At 47.0% G+C, this 19299-nt stretch overlaps 1 protein-coding gene across 1 annotated transcript in view; it reads left to right on the top strand.

Annotated features, from left to right (window-relative positions):
• The window catches only part of LOC149334794 (uncharacterized), a 147662-nt gene that overhangs the window by 69165 nt on the left and 59198 nt on the right, over positions 1–19299 (top strand). Inside the window, exons 35-39 of the mRNA XM_089551404.1 lie at positions 2887–2937; positions 5268–5849; positions 8842–8877; positions 9808–9843; positions 14674–14697. Coding sequence (XP_089407530.1) covers positions 2887–2937; positions 5268–5849; positions 8842–8877; positions 9808–9843; positions 14674–14697 — 729 coding nt within the window. The remainder of the gene's footprint in view (positions 1–2886; positions 2938–5267; positions 5850–8841; positions 8878–9807; positions 9844–14673; positions 14698–19299) is intronic.

The raw sequence follows: 19299 nt of genomic DNA, 5'->3' as shown, positions 1-19299 counted from the left end.
TGTGCTTTTAGCGCCTATGTGAAAACTTGAAACAATTTGGGAATGGTATTCTCAAGGGCTCGGGCACAGCAAAGTCAAAGTGATCGAGGTCTTGGATGTCGACAGGGAGGGCCCCAGCGTTTTGCACAACGAAATGGGACACTTCTGCAGTGTCTAGACACGAAAAGCGACTGCATCGACAAAATAGGCTGTGCCTAGGGCCTCCTGCGCAATTCTTCTAAGACTATGACCATGCACTTTGTGGCAGGTCACAAAATTACGAGCCCCATTGTGGCGCTGTCGTCAATGAAGGTACTGCAGCAGCGCCAAACTTCTAACATCCTTCACATGGCAAGCCTGAGCTGTTGTCTCTGGTGATAAGCACGGCGTCCAAAGCAACACGGAATGACATGAGCAATGCATTCGGAATGGTGATGTTATGAGTAATTAGACTAACGTATTGAGAAGGCTGGCTTCTCTGCAGAACGCTCATTTTAAGCTTTTAGTTTTAGATAAACAAGGATACTTTGCTGTTGCCCTGTAGGACGCGAGGTGGTCTCTGCTAGAGCATTCGAGAACTAGGGCGACTCACACCAAATATACCCTGACCCTACGAGCGACAGGCTTCAGCCTACATGTGCAAATACCGATGCCCTTTCAGGGTCATTGTGCCGGAAGGAACTTGACAGTGGGCCCTCGGCCGTTTCTTTTTGCCTACAGTAAAACGAGCAGTGGAAGCATTTTAGTTACTTGCACAGAAGTCTTTCTTACAAGGGCGCCTTGTTTGTCAATGTCAAATGTCTCTTACTCACTGCCTCAGACCGTTAATTTCGGTTCCACGCGCTTCTAGAAGTGATCTGGCATCAGCGTCCGTAGCTTAACTAAGGCATCTTTTACCTTTCTATGCGTCGGGGATTGATTTCACGTGCAGAGTGACTCTCTGTATCGAATCCTGTTTTGCTCTCGAAGTAATGTTTTTCGGTGTGCACATGATTTATCTATAATTTTACTGAATGGCTCAGGGACAGAGCTTTCGGGTGGATGCGGTTTGCCATTATTCTCCCGTTTACTCAAGGAATTGCCAAATGAATGGCAGGTGCGCTTTCCAGATGGTAGTCGTCATTCGCAGCGATCATATAAGCTGGCGCTACGAGCCTCAAGGACGTACAAGTTTTATTCCCCTCACGACCGCGCACTTAAAAGTCGCACTTAGTACACGCAGCCGTCGAGAATAGCATTCCGAAGTTGTTTAAGACCAGGTGGAAGCGTTTTCATGTAGGCGCTAAGAAAACGTCGCCGTAGTTCGCTGCCTGCACCATGCACCTGCAGGTTGAAGTGTCGCTCGCAAGGTTAAGGTGTATTTTTTTTCCAAAAACGAGGTAAAGCGTTTGGACAGAAACATTTCAGAGACTCGTAATGGGGTATACCGGAACATGCTAGAAACCCGTTTTGCTGCCTGTCGAATGTGTGCTTAAGAGGCGCAATTTTGTGCGATGACTCATACGTTGGTCAAACGGGCCGAGTGCATCTCTGATCGCCTAAATAGAATGTTTCGTTCGTCGACGCCGCGGTGAGAAGGAAACTGGGGCTTCGTTATCATACCTGCAAGAAGTGTTATTCGCTGCTTGAGCACTGCACTGCCCTCAGAAATTTCTGCTATTGTACCGGCGTCGAAAATCTTTGAAGCCGTGTTTTCGCGCGCAGAGGTATCATGAGTCAGCTTAGCTTCCAATCTGCTTAGCAATGTGGTGGCGTATCTCTGTGCCACGCCTTTCTGCTTTTACTTTCGGACATCTTGCAACGTTTGTTCTGCTTCTGGCAAAGCCTTCTTCGTGCGCTCACGTAACAAAATCAGAGTAGTCACTGCACGTTTCTTTGCACTGTGTGATGCTAGGCAAGAGCTCACCCTGGAACTTATCGTAAGCAAGCCTAACACGAACGCTCATGCGTGTGTCTTCCACTACCATAAGCGCCGCTGGGTGTCGGCCGTTGGGTGTGAGACAATAATGGGGTGAAAGCAGGGCACGAGCTTTCTGGGACCGCCATGATTACCTTGGATCACTTGGATCACGTGACAGCTGAGGGGCGGTCATATCAGTGCAGAACGCGCAATCGAGCGTTCGTGTTAAGCGTGCTGGAGGCGGTACTTCAGAACGCTTGCCCAACGGAGCTGTGTTCATTTGTTGGATCTTAGACGCCAGCTTTTACTGCCAAAAAAATTCTAAATTTTTCCGTCTCTTCGATTCAAACAAGCCCCGTCATGGCCGAATAGGACTCCCATGGTTGCTGTTTAGAAAAAAATGGCAATGCAGCCTATCGTCACAAGTCCATGTTAAAAAAATTGCGCTCCTAACGTGCTTGTAATGCGTTAAGATGGCTTGAGGTAACTTGCTCAAAATTGCTGTTTAAGAGCTCGTAGCCTGTCACAGCAGTATGGTAATTTATGGATAGAAGCCAGCATATATATATATATATATATATATATATATATATATATATATATATATATATTATATATATATATATATATATATATATATATATATATATATATATATATTAGTCCGCGAAGATGAACAACGATCTGTATCATGGCTTATAGGGGTTTATTGTCCCAAAGCAACTCAGTCAATGAGGGACTCCGTAGTAAAGGGCTCCGGAATATAATATGCTGACTTCTTTTTATTTTGTTTGTGTTGTGTTACCTTTGCATACGTTTGCCGCTTTTAGGATAAACCACACACAGTATTCATCAGAAGATATTATGGTGGCCGTATATGAATCGAGAAATATTTCGTGAGGTTAGCAGCCGCCAGCGGTCAGCTCATTTAAGCCCTTTCTTTGCATTGCGTGATTACCTTGGATCACTTGGACATAATAATCTCAAGATTAAACTTTTATTTCCAGGGCGGTCAGCGCCACCTCCGTGTCCTGCCTCGGCCACAATGACGGAGACAAGTGAGAAGCTCTTGCAATGCCGCTAGTTTCTTGGCGCTTTGTCTCAGAAAATATCGCTTCATTGCCGCCGCCTGAGCTCAGCCTTATTATTCTGTGGTTCGCGTGGCGGGATATATGCATTGTTTCGAGATGGTTTCCACAATGAGCCGATTGACCATCTTGATGCCGCTGGCGATGAACGCGAGAAGTAGTTGCAGACGCTTCCGAGCAGTGCTTAGCAATAGTGGGTAATATGGCGAAGCTAGAAAACTGCAGCTTAATATTCGTTTTAGTCTGTGTTTTCCGGGTAGCAGTGCTTTTTAAAACCACTTAGAAAGTAGCCGAGTCTAGATGCTAACAAAGGCCGTCGCCACCATCCACCAAGCATGCCAGGCGCCCTGAAGCGCGGCAAGTGTTGATGCTCCCTGATAGTACATTTTCTTGATGTAGGTAGCAGTCCAGAGGATGGATGGCAGTAGTTCGTAACAGCAGCTGTTTGGAAAAGGCTATTGACGTTAGCGATGTTGTCTGTCGAATTCATGACGTTTTGGCATCATTTGGGAAGTATTCAACGCTGGCTGCTCGGCGAAGGGTTCCCCAACTTTTTCTCCCACCAGCATACACGATTGTAGGTGTACACGTGACAGCTTTCTAGCCGGAAACCAGTACGCAGACCGACGGACAAGTAACATGGCAATCAGTCGAACACGGGAACAGCATTGTGACCAGAAATAGGCAAGCAAAATGAGAACACAATATTGGGATTCGTACAGCTTAAAAAGTGAGATATTACACATTACTGTGGAGACGGAACTGCGAGCTGAGAGTTAAAGCAGGCTGTTGGAAGAACCGAAGTTACTTGCAATCAAGTAACCACGAAAAATAAAGCAGCTGAACTCAGGTGCTGTGCATCAAAGGAGCACTGGAGTGGATCGATGAAACCCACCTTACAGTATGAAGAATAGAGATTGCGTGGAAAAGTTTTGGAACTGACACAAATCACTTAGCGAGGAAGACCGGAAGCATTAGTGACTTTGTTCTACACGAGGAAGGTAACCTTTGCACTACATACTCTGCAAAGCTAAAGGTGACAGTGTAAATATCAGATTCGAGAATCTCAACTAGACGGAAGGCCCGGAAAGGCTTCCTAAAAGCACTACAGACAGATAAGATGAAATCATGGTAAGGCTGATTCCTTAGCTGGCGCCGCAAGGTAGGGCCATTGTGAAGGAAGATTGGCTGCACAGAAAGACATGCGGTCAGTCTGTTAAAAAATACAAACGTCGAGACAAGTTTACTCACGTTTTGTGAGCAGTGGCCACTGGTCCAGGTCGCCTAAAAAGACCTCCCCATCATCTCTTCAATGGAGGTTGAGCGAAGGCAATGAAATAACTCAGGTCGAGGTTAAGCCGGGCTCTATAACATTGGCAGGATGTATAAACTAGAGCTCTGGATAGCTACCGCAGCGTGGAGTTTCAGTAACCTCATTTGCTTCGATACATCGAGAAGTTTAAATCAAGCGTTTGCTACTTCAGGATAGTTTATTGGTTAAATGCGTTAAAAAATCGTTCGTATAACAAACACGAAAAAGTTCGGAAAAAAAGGTACAATTTATGCTTAATGAAGGAGATCCACAGGAAAGAATAAAAGTAGACGTTATATATATGTGCGCGCAGTTACGCGGCTAAACAGGTTGTGCACATTTATTATTGAAAACTCAAAAGGCTGCGGGCTGCATCCTCACACCGCGTGTTAAAAGAAAAAGCTGTGAAGAATCTAGTTCAAAGCTTGCAGTGGCTGGGCGAGGCAAGGCAGGTATCCAGCATTAATTACTGAATCAGCGTTACTACGGATTCTTCATCACGCATCTCACGTGAAAGCTTTGGGCAATAATAGTAGCAACTCTCTAAATACAAAAACGGTCGAAGGCGGCCTCAAGGAAAGGCTTAATGCACAGGGAGCGATTGCGCCTTGTTGACGCCTTTGTCGCTATTTGCTAAAATGTCACTGACTTCGCTCACAATTTATGGATATAAGGGGTGAGGTAAATAAATTTTCTTCAGACAGGAAATGCAAAAACATTAAAATTAAGCAAAAATGAAAGCACGAAAGCTACAAACCACTACCAAACCACAAAATATGTTATTGTGGGAAATGGAGAGCCTGCAGATGGATGACGTTAAAAGTATTTAACTTGGAAATATTGTGCAGCTTGCAGGGAGAGGGGTGGTGGAGTTGAAAGTACGCGTCTAAATTTTATTGCCGCGAACTTACAGTTCATATTGCGTTACTCACGTCATAAACCAGACATGCATGGTTATACGAACAATTGTTTTTCTCATTTTTTTTAGAAACCTCGCCTGTGCCCACATTGAGCACGTTCTCCAGGACCAGGACACCCGGCTCACCCGACTACGAGGAAACGAGTGAGCAGACGAGTACGGAGCTGACCAGCAGCGCTGAGCCTACAACGACGTCAGCCGCACCATCGACTACAGTAAAGTCATCGTCTACAAGAACATCGACTGCGACGACCAGGAAGTCGACATTCCCAACCATGCCGACAACAACCCGGAAGCCCACGACCACGCAGGCGCCCACAACCATGAAGACGACCCGAACGACGCCGACGTCGACGACCACTCCCACAACAACGAGCACTCCCACAACCACGAGCACTCACACAACCACGAGAACTCGCACAACCACCAGCACTCGCACAACCACGAGCACTGGCACAACCACGAGCACTGGCACAACCACGAGCACTCGCACAACCACGACCACTCACACAACCACGACCACTTCCACAACCACGACCACGCAGGCGACCACGACCACGCACGCGCCCACGACGAAGCAGACCCGAACGACGCCGACGTCGACGACCACTCCCACGACCACATCTACAACCACCAAATCAACAACCACGAGTAAGAAACATTTGCATCAGTATGCAACGCCTTACTAAGTTTCCGACACTAGATTTGTAGGCCTGCGACAGTAAGCGGACAACGAACAGTCGTGGGCAAAATTGTCCGCATCGCTGGAACCGCGAGCTCTATTCTGCATTTACGACAATAGCCGCTGCCGGTGCTACCAAGGGCTACATATTGAAAGTGCTACCAAGGGCTGCTAGAATTGCGAAACAAACTTGGTGGGAAGAAAATTCGCGAATGCAAAGTGCAAGGTTGCAATGAAAAGAAAACGCAAGTATATCCCTTGTTGTAAACAAGATGCTTTCAACGGCATGTTCACCTGAATCACAAAAATGTGTGCATTTCAGCTTCAATGTCTCAGCAAAATGTTGCAAGTGGTTAAGGGCGTAGAATATTCCGGTAACTCCGCTTTTAGGGCTGATGTCAGCCAATAAAGCCTAGGCGAAATCTCGCAATTGCGTGCACATTTTGAAGAAAACCGTTCAAATATTAATTCTTTGCTACGGTTTCTGCGAAAGCGCTACTATTGCTACATCAGAGTGAAGGTTCCCTTGTGAGAAAACACTGAGTTTATATCGATAATTGGCAATGAAACAGTGATCTTCGAAGCAAAAAGCTCTGTACTCGCGACTTGCCGCTAAGCCAGGTAAAGGTCCATATATATTGAAAATGCGTCGCGAAATGTCTGCGGAATTATTTTATGCTCCTTAGCCGTTTCGAATTTGAGATATAACTGTCTATGCAACTGTATCCCCTTTTCCTTAGGGCACAAATTATGCTACAGAAAAGCTGTACGGCAATGTGTATAAATTTCGTTGCGATATGATAGTTTCCACGACGCATAACCCTTCCATTGATTGCATTGATCTGCTTCTTACATACCAGTTAGGTTACAGAGCTTGTTGTAATGCTTACACCAAGCCGTGAGAGACAAACTGCAGGATACTTCCATGCATGGCATACGCGTCTGGTACTAGGGAACAAAAGACGTAGCGTCTCCGGCTGTCGGCGGAGCTCAGAGGTTCGATTCCCCTTTCACCAGCAGTTCTCTTGGCTTTGGTAGTTGGGAAGCACTTGTCTTGGAGGCAGCGAAAGACCGGAGCACTTACTGTCATGAAATAAATACTGCAAGGAATTGGAGGCCACATACCGTAATCAATTTTTCTTTGTTGTGCAAAGATTCCCAGAAAGTTCGGACACTAGGTTTGTAGTCGCGTACATGCCTTTTAATGTATGGAAATAAGTAACTGATAGCACTACAGAAGGGAGTGGCTCGAAACTGCGCTCTAGGCATGAATTTTTCCTTGCAGTGCCATAGTAACTAATGTAATTTACCTGCATTCCTAGTTTACAGCTTAACCAAGGCCTTACTAAGTTTGCGATTAGTGTGAATATAGAAATCTCCAAAAATCTGGGAAAAGGTGCATTACTGCATAACTGGCCCGCTGGCACAGTAGAAACACGCGTTTTCGCTATGTAACCTATGAAGAGCAGCAGCTTGAAAAGGAAAAATGCGCATAACTGGCCCACTGGGACAAGGACACCTTAGTCGCGCTTTAAGCTACGAAACCTATGAAGAGCGGCAGCTTCGAAAGCAAAGGAAAGGCGCATAACTAGGCCCCCTGAGGCACAGGACTCAATCGTGCTTTAAGCTACGAAACCGATGAAGAGCGGCAGCTTCGAAAGCAAAGGCGCTTAACTGGCCCTCTGGGAGAGTGGACACCTTAGTCGCGTTTTAAGCTTCTTAACCGATGAAGAGCGGCAGCTTCGAAAACAAAAGAAAGGTGCATAACAGGCCACTGGGACAGTGGACACTTAGTCTTTAAGCTACGCAACGAATGAAGCGCGGCAACCTCGAAAGAAAAAGGTGCATAACTGGCCCGCTGGGGCAGTAGAAACCTTAGACGCGTTTTTGCTACGTAACCGTTGAAGAGCAGCAGCTCCAAAAGATAAAGAAATGCGCATAACTGGCCGACTGGGACAAGGACACCTTAGTCGCGCTTTAAGCTACGAAACCAGTGAAGAGCGGCAGCTTCGAAAGCAAAGGAAAGGCGCATGTATCCCCTTTTCCGAAGGGCGCGTAATATTCTGCAGAAAACCTGTACGACGATGCCTTTAACATGAACATTGCTCCGATATGGCAGTTCCACGATGCATAGGTCATCTACTGACTGCGTATGTAATGCGGCAGTGATCTGCTTCTTACATAGCGGTTAGGCCACAGAGCCTATTGCAACGCATACAGCAAGAGTCAGCGAGGGTCAAACTGCAGGATACTGCCATGCATATAGCCTACGCGTCTGATACCAGGGAACACAAGACATAGGGCCTCCAGTTGTCGGCAGAGTTCATAGGTTTTATTCCTTTCTCACCGGTAGTCTTAAGAGACAGTACGTTCTCTACTGCCGCGAAGCACTCTGGATGAGCACGTGTAATTGGAAGTAACATAACATTATAATTTATCTTTGTGGTGCAGAATTCAGTGCGTGGCAGCTCTGAAGCTGCAGAACAGTACTGCGAGACGTATTAAGCTACAAGACTCTCTAGCTGAGCGAGACTGCCGGTACATTGATGTGAGTGGCTAGAAATGAGTTTCAGGCATGAATTGTTCCCTTCTTCACAATATTATCTAAAATAATTAACCTTCGTTACATTCCTAGTTTTCCAGCGCACCTAAGGCCATACTGAAATTAACAATATTTGGCGAATGAATAACTGAAGGGCACTTAAAAACGATTTCCTTTTTGTGAGATGAATGCGAGCTGATATGGAAGGGCAGAATAAAGTTGCCATAAATGCAAAACGGTGTAGCTAAGAATTTTCTTAAACAAAATTTAATGTAATGTTTGTATTCCTTAATTCATGTAACATAAATCGCCAAAATATGCATAGATATTTAAATAAACATGTTGTATAGCTACTTTCAATAGACTCTGTTGCTTTACTTTCGTGATCAAAACTAACCACCTTCGATTTCCCCCTCCAGCCACGACTACACTAGAGCCAGTGGTTGTGACATCAAGTGAGTAACTATTTCGTATAGTTTGTGTCCATTTCGAGCATGTTCTACTATGCGAGGAAACAAGGTAGCTTTTGCAAATGCTGAAGGAACCTTCAAAATATTTTCATTTGCTTCATATGAGACTGGTTAGTAAAACTTATTTTAGTTATTCAGAGAACTAGCATTTTCGCAAAAAAAGGGACCTGGTATGCCCAGAAGCAGATGCGCTAAGAGGATGGTCGGCAGTCGAATGCTCGACTCCAAGTGAAAGGTGATGGAACCGGTGCTGGAACAAGTCTGTATCAATGACTTCATGAAAACGCCTCAAATGGAGAAAAAAAACGTGTTGCTTAATAGAAAATTGCTTTAAGTATTAATGGACAGGCGACTGAAGAAAATGGCTGTAAAGGATGCAAGTTTAATTTTCCGTCACAGCCACGTCGAGCTAATTGTTTTTCGGCTAGATTGGTAGTTTTCGCAAGCAAAAATATAGTAGATAGGTGCACAGCTCTCTTCTTGCTGCAAGCTTAACTTTTTGGGAAAAACTTGCAGAACATGAGTCTCCGACAGCTTCCGCCTTTCGCGCCGCTTGCATATCCTTGACAAATCAATAGTATCTTTTTTTGCTTTCCCCAAGGTATTTTGAAGGGTCATAAAGTGTCATTGTTGAATTTAAACCGCAGACATTTCATTTAGATTCATTGCCATTTACTACCTGCTAACATACTGATTTGCGGCTACGAACAAAATGTAGTAATATTTCCTGATCTTTTTAATAAATCGACACTGAACTTTGTAACCATGTGATATTTTTTATGCGTCTTGGAACTGATGCCCGTTATTTATCATAGCGGCCGCTTAAAGAGTGTGCGCTTGGAGTTTCCTTCCGTGCAGTGCTGCTTAAGTGGCATTTGGTGTTCAAAACTAACCACCTTCGATCTCCCCCTCCAGCCACGACTACACCAGAGCCAGTGGTTGTGACATCAAGTGAGTAACTTTCGTATAGTTTATGTGTGAATTTCGAGCATGCTCTACTATGCGAGGAAACAAGGTCATCTATTTATGTTGCAATTTTTCCCGGATCTGAGGGAAGGCGTTCCACTCTACGAACGACCGGCGTTAGCGTGTGCATTTATAAGGTCCGGCGGCAATTAGTTTTCCAGTATAAAATGATCACTTCCTAAATTTTCTTAAAAGCGAGGTCAGCAGATGTGTGCCCGCTGAAGCTATTTCTCGTTCTAGTGAGAGATTGGGGGTCCGTAAGTAGGATGAAGCCCCCTTGTTGCATACCGAGCCAGAGCTCTCTAACCTTGACACATTCTCTCTGGTACCTTAAAAGAGCGTGATAGGCATTAAGGTCCCCCATTACCACCACCGCTTGTTTATTGGAAATGCGCAGTTTTCTGAAGACGAGACCCTAAGCACGTTATTCTTTGTTTAGGACTGCGGTATATATTCAGCACAAACAGGCTGGTCTGAGTTTTCTTAGTCATGATGAGTTCTAAATGAACGAGTTCCACCCGTGTGCTGCGCGATATCCTCTGTTCCTTTTCTCGAGGGTGGTAACTCCAGCTTTCTCGCCAGAGGTACTAAAAGATGGCATTCCCTACAGTTCCTCTTCAACAGCTTACATGATTGTCTGTTGTCCTTATGTTGCCTGGCCATTTTGGAGTTCTTGAAAGGCTATTATAAAAACGTCCGTCTATTGTCTACAGTCTGCCGAACGTACTGATGGTTAATAGCTCGCTTCCTAGCCTCTTATTTTTTGTCGTTAGCTCCAGAAGAACGAGAACAATGGACAGACTTTGCGCATGAGTTTGTATCTACTCAATTTTGTAATCTACTCTCTTGAATAACACTGCAAGCGTGAGCTCGGGCTGCGGGTTGTCGCACGCTAGGTGAGAGCGAATTCTCGCGAGCTCCGGAGAACCCCAACTGCGCATGCGCGAGAAGCGAGTGAGATTTACTGCGTAATTTCCTTTCCTCAAATGCAAACTTCATTTTCTTCATTAAGGCCCCTCTTTCTCTTTTCTTCTCTCACTCGGACTTCCTTCCTGCATGGTGCGGTTCAGGTGTCCACCGACATGACAGAATTTCTGCGCCATTTCCTCTCCTCAAAAAGCGTTGCGTTCAAAGGGCAAGGCATCGCGCCGAACGGGTGGTGGTGTTCCATGAACTCCCTGACAGCGCTCCAACACGCTGTCGCGTTCCACTCCTAATGGCGAAGCTTAGGCGTCATTAATTAGCAGTTAATTAGTGTGTACTCAGTAATCAATAATTAGCCATTTATTAGTAAATTGTGATTAATAATTAGTACATATGTGTGACATCATCCGGTGGTGACGTCACCAGTGCCACACAGGCAGTCAAAATGGTTCGGAAAGCGCCGTCTTCTTCTTCAGTGACGACGCCGATGGCGATCACGCTCGGGAGATCGAGTGTCCCCTGGATTTGGACACAGCCCTGGAACTGGAGCGCGGTCTGCATCCTGAACGGCTCCTGGAGCCGAAACGGTCCTTTAAACCGAGACGAGGGAAGGAGACTGAGAGGCCGCAAGAGCCCTCGTCCTCTCTGGTCCTAGGTCGGCTCCACCGGTCGGATGTCTTCTCTGATGAATTTCCCCATGTTCTCTTGGGTCTTCTTTTCTCAGTGGCGTTGCTTGATCACATACGCAGTCTTGTAGGTACCTCAGGTGGTCGAAATTTCCGGAGCCCTCCACTACGGCGTCTCTCATAGCCTTAGTCGCTTTGGGACGTTAAACCCGATAAACCAAACCAAACCAGCAGTCTTGTAGGTCTCGCATTTTTTGTTTTCTAATTCATGTAGCTTGCCACGGACAACACACACAGGTTCACACGAGTGGTCTGTCGGTGGGTTGTTCATGCCACAACCTCTACACTTGAGCGCGCCTGGGTTCGGGCACAATCTTCGTGATGTCCTTGCTTACTTTCCGCTGTTGAGGGGTAGCTGAAAAAGATGGCGGAGGAGGGCAGCCGGCCCGTTGGGGCAGAGAAACCACACATGTAGGGCCAGTGGGCGGAGCGTCTTCTGTGAAGGCGGGCGTCAAGCGGTCGATTGAAATGGTGTCAGTGCGCCCATGAATGCCCACGATGAAGAATTTCGGTGTTCTTTCGAGTGCGCGGAATAGGCCGTCGTAGGGGCGCTGAAGCGCCTTGCGGACGGAGTCTCGGCGAACAAAGACGGCAAAAATGGCGGAGGTGCGTCACGTAATCGGTGGGGTCGAGACTTGTGGACGAATCGGTAGATTCGAAAAATTCACCAGGAAGACGCAGGGGCGAACCGAAGACAAGTTCTGCTGGAGTGCAATGTAGATCTTGTTTTAGCGTAGCACAGAGGCTGAGCAGAATCAGTGGCAGGGATGCAGTCCAGTGGGTAGTGTCGAGTTGGGCTTTGAGGGACGTTTTTAGCGAACGATTGAAACTTTCTATCATGCCATTGGCGATGGGATGGTAAGCAGTAGTTCTGATTCGTGAAGTGCCAAATTCGTAAGGTGATTAAAACGAGAAGATTCAAACTGGGCGCCACGGTCGGTGGTGACGGTCGAGGGAACCCAGTACTGGGAGACCCAACCGGCGACGAATGTACTGGCGATGGTGTCACTGGTGGCGTCAGGCAGAGGGAACGCTTCGGGCCAGCGAGTAAACCGATCGATGCAAGTAAGGAGGTATGTGTGTCCAGCGGAAGGTGGCCAGGAACCCAAGATATCGATGTGGACGTTGTCAAAGCGGGCTGGCGGCGGAGGGAACGAGCCGAAGGGAAAGGTCGTGTGTCGCTGAGTTTGACTGCTGGCAAGCCAGGCAGGCACGGTCCCAGGCGCGCACGTCCTTGTTGATGCCGGGCCAGAAATAACGTTTTGTGAGAAGATGCTGCGTGGCGCGAATTCCGGGATGGGAAAGGCCATGGAGAACCAGCACTCCAGGGTCCTTGCGAAGGTCCATAACTTCAGAGTCATGTTGCTGTGCTTTTGGGTGGGCGGCAAAGTAGATGTTCGGTGATGGAGCAGCAGAGGCGAGGGAAGCAGTAATACGCGACAGAGCGTCCGCCGGGGCATTGTCGAAACCCTGCACATGTCTGATGTCGGTCGTGAATTCTGCCACGTACGAAAGGTGAATTTCGCGAGGCGAGAATTTACCGCTCCCCGATTTGATGGCGAAAATGAGTGGTTTGTGGTCGGTGACGATGTGGAACTGCCGACCTTCTAAGAGGTGCTTGAAATGCCGCACGGACATGTACATGGCAAGAAGTTCACGGACGAAAGTACTGTAGCGGCTTTCGGCTGCGGAAAACTTGTGTGGGAAAAAAGATAGAGGACTCCAAGAACCATCCACAAGCACTATCCACGAGCTGATGTAGCACGGCTCCAACGCCGGAGTCGGAGGCGGCGGTCATGAGGCGTAGGGGTGCATCAGGGCGCGGATGGGCAAGGAAGGCGAGGTCGGAGAGTTTCGCTTTGGCGGCCAGGAAAGAATCCAGAGCAGCTGAAGACCACGTGAGATGTGCGGAGTTTGTTTTCTTGCCTTGAAGCATGTCTGTCAACGGTTTGAGGAGTGCACCACAGTGAGGGATAAAACGGCGATAAAAATTGATAAGGCCGAAAAATTCACGGAGTTTGCGGACTGAGGCAGACTGCGGAAAGTCTTGAATGGCCTGGACTTTTGATGGGAGAGGCCGGATGCCGGAGCGGTTGACACGGTGACCAAGGAAGTCAAGCTCAGACTTGGCCAAGTTCACATTTTGCTCTGTTGATGATCAGGCCGTAATCAGAGAGCCGTTGAAATAGCTGCAGGAGGTGTTGCAAGTGCTGCTCTGTGTCGTGGATGCATACAAGATCATCGATGTAGGCCATGCAGAAAGGTAGACCCCGTGTAACTGTCAACGCAGCGTTGAAACGTCTGGCCAGGGTTACGGAGACCAAATGGCATGCGGAGGTACTCGAAAAGGCCGAACGTTGTAATGATTGCACTTAAAAACGATTCCCGTTTTGTGAGATGAATGCGAGGTGAGGTATGGATGGCCAGAGTAGTTAAAAATCCACAAGGGATCGCCAAGAATTTTCTTAAACAGAATGTAATGTAATATTTGCATTCTTTAATTAATGTGAAATACATCTCCAGAAACATGCTGACATATTCAAATCAACACCTTGTGTAGCGACTTTCAATGGACTTCGTTGTTTTTCTTTAAACCCCTTTTTTGCGTCCATAATGCTTCTTAAGTGGCATTTGGTGTCCCTAACGAACTTCGATCTCCCCCTCCAGCCACAACCACGACACAGCAAGTGGTTGAGACATCAACTGAGTAACTTTTTTATATATGTGAATTTTGAGCATGCTCTACTATCCGAGCAAACAAGGTAGCTGTTGCAAACGCTGAAAGACCCTTCAATATACTTAAATTTATTGTTACTTACTTATTGTTACCTGCTACTTGAACTTCGTTCCCAAATTTGTCACCAACAAATTCCTTCCATGAATGAATAACTGGAAGGCACTTAAAAACGATTCCCGTTTTGTGAGATGAATGAGAGCTGAGATATGGAAGGCCAAAAAAAAGTTGTCATAAATCCACAAGGGATCGCCAAGAATTTTCTTAGACAGAATTTAATGTAATGTTTGTATTCTTTAAATAATGAAAAATATATCGCCATAAACATGCTGAGATATTCAAATCAACACCTTGTCTGGCGACTTTCAATGGACTCTGTTGTTATACCTTAAACCCTTTTTTTGCGTGCACAATGCTTCTTAAGTGGCATTTGGTGTTCCTAACTAAACAACCTCCGATCTCCCCCTCCAGCCACAACTACAACAGAGCCATCAAGTGAGTAACTTTTTTGTATAGTTTGTATATGTGAATTTAGAGCATGCTCTACTATGCGAGGACACAAGGTACCTTTTGCAAATGCTGAAAGAACCTTCAAAATACATAAATTCTTTATGCTTTCCATTTGCTTCAATATTTTTGTACATTAGAGCTTTTCAAGGAGCATTACATGAGACAGGTTTGCAGAACTTATTTTAGGTATTCAGACAACTAGCAGTTTCGAAAAAGATAGACCTGGTATGCCCAGAAGCAGATGCGCTATGAGGATAGTGCTGTCGAATGCTTGAATCAAAGTAAAAGTCAATGGCACCGGCGCTGGGACAAATCTGTACAATAATTTCATCAACACGCCTCAAATGGAGAACAAAACGTGTTGCTTAATAGAAAATTGCTTCAAGGAGTATTGATGCATTGGCAACTGAAGAAAATTGCTGGAAAGGTTGCAAGTTTATAATTATTTTTCGACAGAGCCACGTCGAGCTAATGGTTTGTCGCCTAGCTCGGTAGTTTTCGAAAGCAACAATATAGTAGTTAGGTGGACAGCTGCCTATTTTCCGGCTGAAAGCATAACTTTTTGCGAAATCCGCCCTTCAGAGGGTAAAACTTGCAGAAGAGGCGTCTCCGACAGCTTCGGCCTTTCTCGCCGTACCGATAGCGTCATTTTTTGTCGTTTATTAAAACGACACTGCATTTCGTAACCATGTATCTTTTATGAATCTTTGTACTGATGCCCGCCATTTATCATAGTGGTCGCTTTACGAGTGTGCACTTAAGTTTCCTTACGCACTCCTCGATGTCATCTATTTTTGTTGCAATTTTTTCCCGGAACTGACGGAAGGCGTCCCACTCCACGCACGATCGGCGTCAGCGTGTGCGTCTTTAAGGTCCAACGGCAATTACAGTTTCCAGTATAAAGTGATCACTTCCTAAACTTCCTATGCTTCCTATTCATAAATATGTCATCTGTTGCGTCAGCCGGCGCAATCCTTGCCGCCCTCTTTACCAGACCGTCTCATTACTGCATGCCGGCCGCTTTTGATGTCCTCTCTTTGGCCTAGTCCGGGCGTGAGATGAACCTCCTGCGTTTCTATCGAACGCATCGCCATCTTCCTGCTCTCCTTCTTAGCTCAGTTCGCAGCCCCTCGCTCGTGATCCTGCTTTCTTCTTGCGTTCGGGCCACCATCCTGGCGTCCCACTAACGGGCTTGGATAGAAAATTGCTCCCGCGGAAGAGTCTCTTCATCGACGGCAACTTCTCATATCGATCTCGTATCGCAGTACTGGGCCTCAGGGGCTGGCGACTTGCCTCGCCAGCACCGTAAGGGCAGCGGCGCCCTGAGTCGACGTTAGGCTTAAAGCGGTCATCGAAGCGACCAACTGAAGATCGTGAAGGTCGTACAAAAATAGTGTGCACTTGCCGTGAACGTCGACTACCCGCCGAGCCCATGTCAGACGCGTCGGCTCGCCTCGGCCTTGCGGTTGCAAAAAAACTCTAAATGCGAAGAAATTTTTTTTGTAGCGACAGCTACGCTCCTGTAGCTGTGGTCGCACTTCGCCGTGTTTGTACCTCTGCCGTGGTCGCACCGACCTTGAGCCGTTGCCTAGCCACCGCCGCGGTGGACACCCGAACCGAACGGTACAGGAAGAGAGGAAGTTGGAGTTAGGGAGAGGGGTCGTGATGAAGACAATGGAACTTGTATTTGAGAAAAGGAAATTACGCAGTAACTGCGTGACACATCTCTGTGGACACCCGTCATCCGTTCGTACTGGAAGGGTGGAAGTGGGAGTGAACGAAACAGAAAGAAGGGTCGTAACGAAGCGGCGGAAGACCAACTTCAAGTGGGAGTGAACGAAACAGAAAGAAGGGTCGTAACGAAGCGGCGGAAGACCAACTTCGCAAGTGGACTCGAGCTCCACTCTGCCAGCTGTAGTTATCACGTCACTCCAGGCTTAACCATAGCTAAACCACAGCAAGTTCTTTTCCATCCCCAAAATCCACTATCATTGTTATGAGAACTTAGCCCGTTTCAGAATGCATCCGCCGCTCATCTTGATTTCAGCAGTATAGAATGCAAGTACTGTGGCAACAGTTTTATTACCACTGGCGTTCAACGACTATAACGACCACCTGGCCTGTATCGGATGGGTCTAGTGCATCTTTGAAAATACTTATTAGCTTTGGTTTACTTCAGTGACTTCGTCGAAGTGTTTCCAGTATCTTAGTTCGCTTTGGAATTTCTTTTTTATCAGCAGAATTACAGTAAAAAAAAACATTCATACTTTTTGTCTCATAGTGTATATAGACGGGTAACAGCAATGCAGGATACAGCATGTGAAATGATGCACTCAGGAAGACCAGTCTTTCGTAACGCCAGGAGAGCGAGCGGACAACATGCAGTCGTGCACAAACTTGTCTAGAGCGCTGGAACTGCGAGCTCTGTTCTCCATTAACAATTGCCACTGCTGTTGTGCCCAATGAAGACTTGTAAGCGAAAACTACACTACGTACTGCGGGAAGAGCGGGAGCTTCAGAAGCCTAAGAAAGGCGCACAACTGGGCCCCAAAGAGAGTGGACACACTATTAGTGCTTTAAGCTACGAAACCAATGAATAGCAATAGCTTCGAAAGGGGTGGAGAGGCGCGTAACTGGCTGCCTGCGAAAGTGGACAGCTTAGCTATGAAACGAATGGAGCGCGGCAGCTGAGAAAGCAAAGGAAAGGCGCATAACTATCCCCCCCCCCCCCCAACCCTCTCCCTTGGGACTGTGGACACCTTCGTCGCGCTTTATGGTTCAAAACCGATGAGAGCAACAGCTGCCAAAGCAAAGGAAAGGCGCATAACTGTCCCCCCCCCCCCCCCCCCTTCCCCTGGGGCAGTGGACACCTTAGACGCGCTTTGAGCTACGAAACCAATGAAGAGCCGGAACCTCAAAAGCAAACGAAAGGCGCATATCTGGCCTTCTCGGACAGTGGACACCTCAGTCGTGGTTTAAGTTGCGTCGGTAGTGACACATGCGAGCTACATGTGTCTGCATTGAGAACACAGTGGCAGAAATGTATCGCTGAAGCCTAAGGCCGTCGGCGTTCATTCTGTTCACTGTCGTCCGCGTTAACGTTTTAGACAGATGATTTTAAGGAAAGGAAGATTGCATACCTAGCTCCCTGGGTGTGGGCAGCAGGTTAATATTGTAGCAGATCAGCGGCAGTACACAGCAGCGTTCTATGGGTGAGCAAACTGTGGCGATCAGAGGGGGACGCGCTGGATATCCAGTTTCCCGAATGCAATAAACGTTAAGACGCGAACGCGCGTACAGTTGACCGATGCACCACAGATTCCGCTCTCTATGGTTAGGGAGCGGAATCTATGGTGCATCGGTCAACTGTACGCGCGTTCGCGTCTTAACGTTTATTGCATTCGGGAAACTGGATATCCAGCGCGTCCCTCTCTGATCGCCACAGTTTGCTCATGCTCGCTGCCTCCCTCCCTGCTCGCATTGTCTGTCCGTGCTCGCGGTGTCCGTCCACGCTCGCGGTGTCCATCCGTGGTCGCTGAAATCGTGTCAACTGTGGCCTCTCCGCGCGGCGGTGCAACCTCCTGCGCAATTTCCTTTCCTAAATTCATTTTATTCATTACGGCCCCTCTTTCTGTTTCTTCTCTCACTCCCACTTCCTCCTTTACTCTACAAACGAATGACTGGTGTCCACCAAGATATGCGAGACAGTTGCTGCGTAATTTCCCTTCCTCAAATGCAATTTTCATTTCCTTCACTACGGCCCGTCTGTCTTTTTGATTTCGCTCTCACTTCAGCTCTTCCTATAGGGTGCGGTTCGGTGTCCGCCGGAACGGTTGCTAGGCAACGGGTCATACGGCCGCATCAACAACAGAACAGCGCGATTCAGGCGTCCACTGACCCAGGGAGCCAGTTTGCGCTCTTCCTTTCCTCAAAATGATCGGTGCGTAAAACGTCAACGCCAACGTCATTGAACACGATGAACGCCGAACGGCGACGGCAACGCCGCGAAAAGAGCGGCAAAGAGCTGCGCTCTAAAACACTACAATAAAAAAGTGAGAAGTGACCGCAGTCACCAAAGACAATAAAAACCGCACATGCGGGAAGCCGGCAGTGGGTTCAACGCAAGGCTTTCGCCAAGCATACTTTAGAATTTCCAAAGAGTCTTAGGTAAACTCCGCAAATAAAAACGAAAGGGCTACCAAGGACAGCCAGAATCACGTAACAAACGTGGTAGAAATAAAAAAAAATTCTCGAATATAAAGTGGCGTGTTAAAATAAAAAAAACGTTTAAGCAAGTATTTACTAAAATAGTAAACAAGTTGCTTTCAGTTAAGTTAAAGCCTTCCTTAGAGGTTACATAAATCAAAGTTTGTCCATTTAGGCAGCATTGTGTCGGCAAAAAGTTGACAGTGGCTTAGCTCTGCTATGCCAGGGTATGCGTAGCAGTGTGTGGTTAGGGTGAAGTGTCCACATCTAGTGGACACCTGAACCAGAGGTAAGGCGTATACTGCCTTCTTGGAGCAGTGGACACCTCAACTGTGCTTTAAGCTAAGTGGCGGTTGGTTGGTTGGTAAACATTTATTAAAA

This window comes from Amblyomma mixtum, chromosome 7 (assembly GCF_055824585.1).
Source record: "Amblyomma mixtum isolate Tamu chromosome 7, ASM5582458v1, whole genome shotgun sequence".
NCBI classification, from domain to species: domain Eukaryota; kingdom Metazoa; phylum Arthropoda; class Arachnida; order Ixodida; family Ixodidae; genus Amblyomma; species Amblyomma mixtum.
Note: the sequence above shows the minus strand (reverse complement) of the source record. Positions and strands in the feature narration are given on the sequence as shown.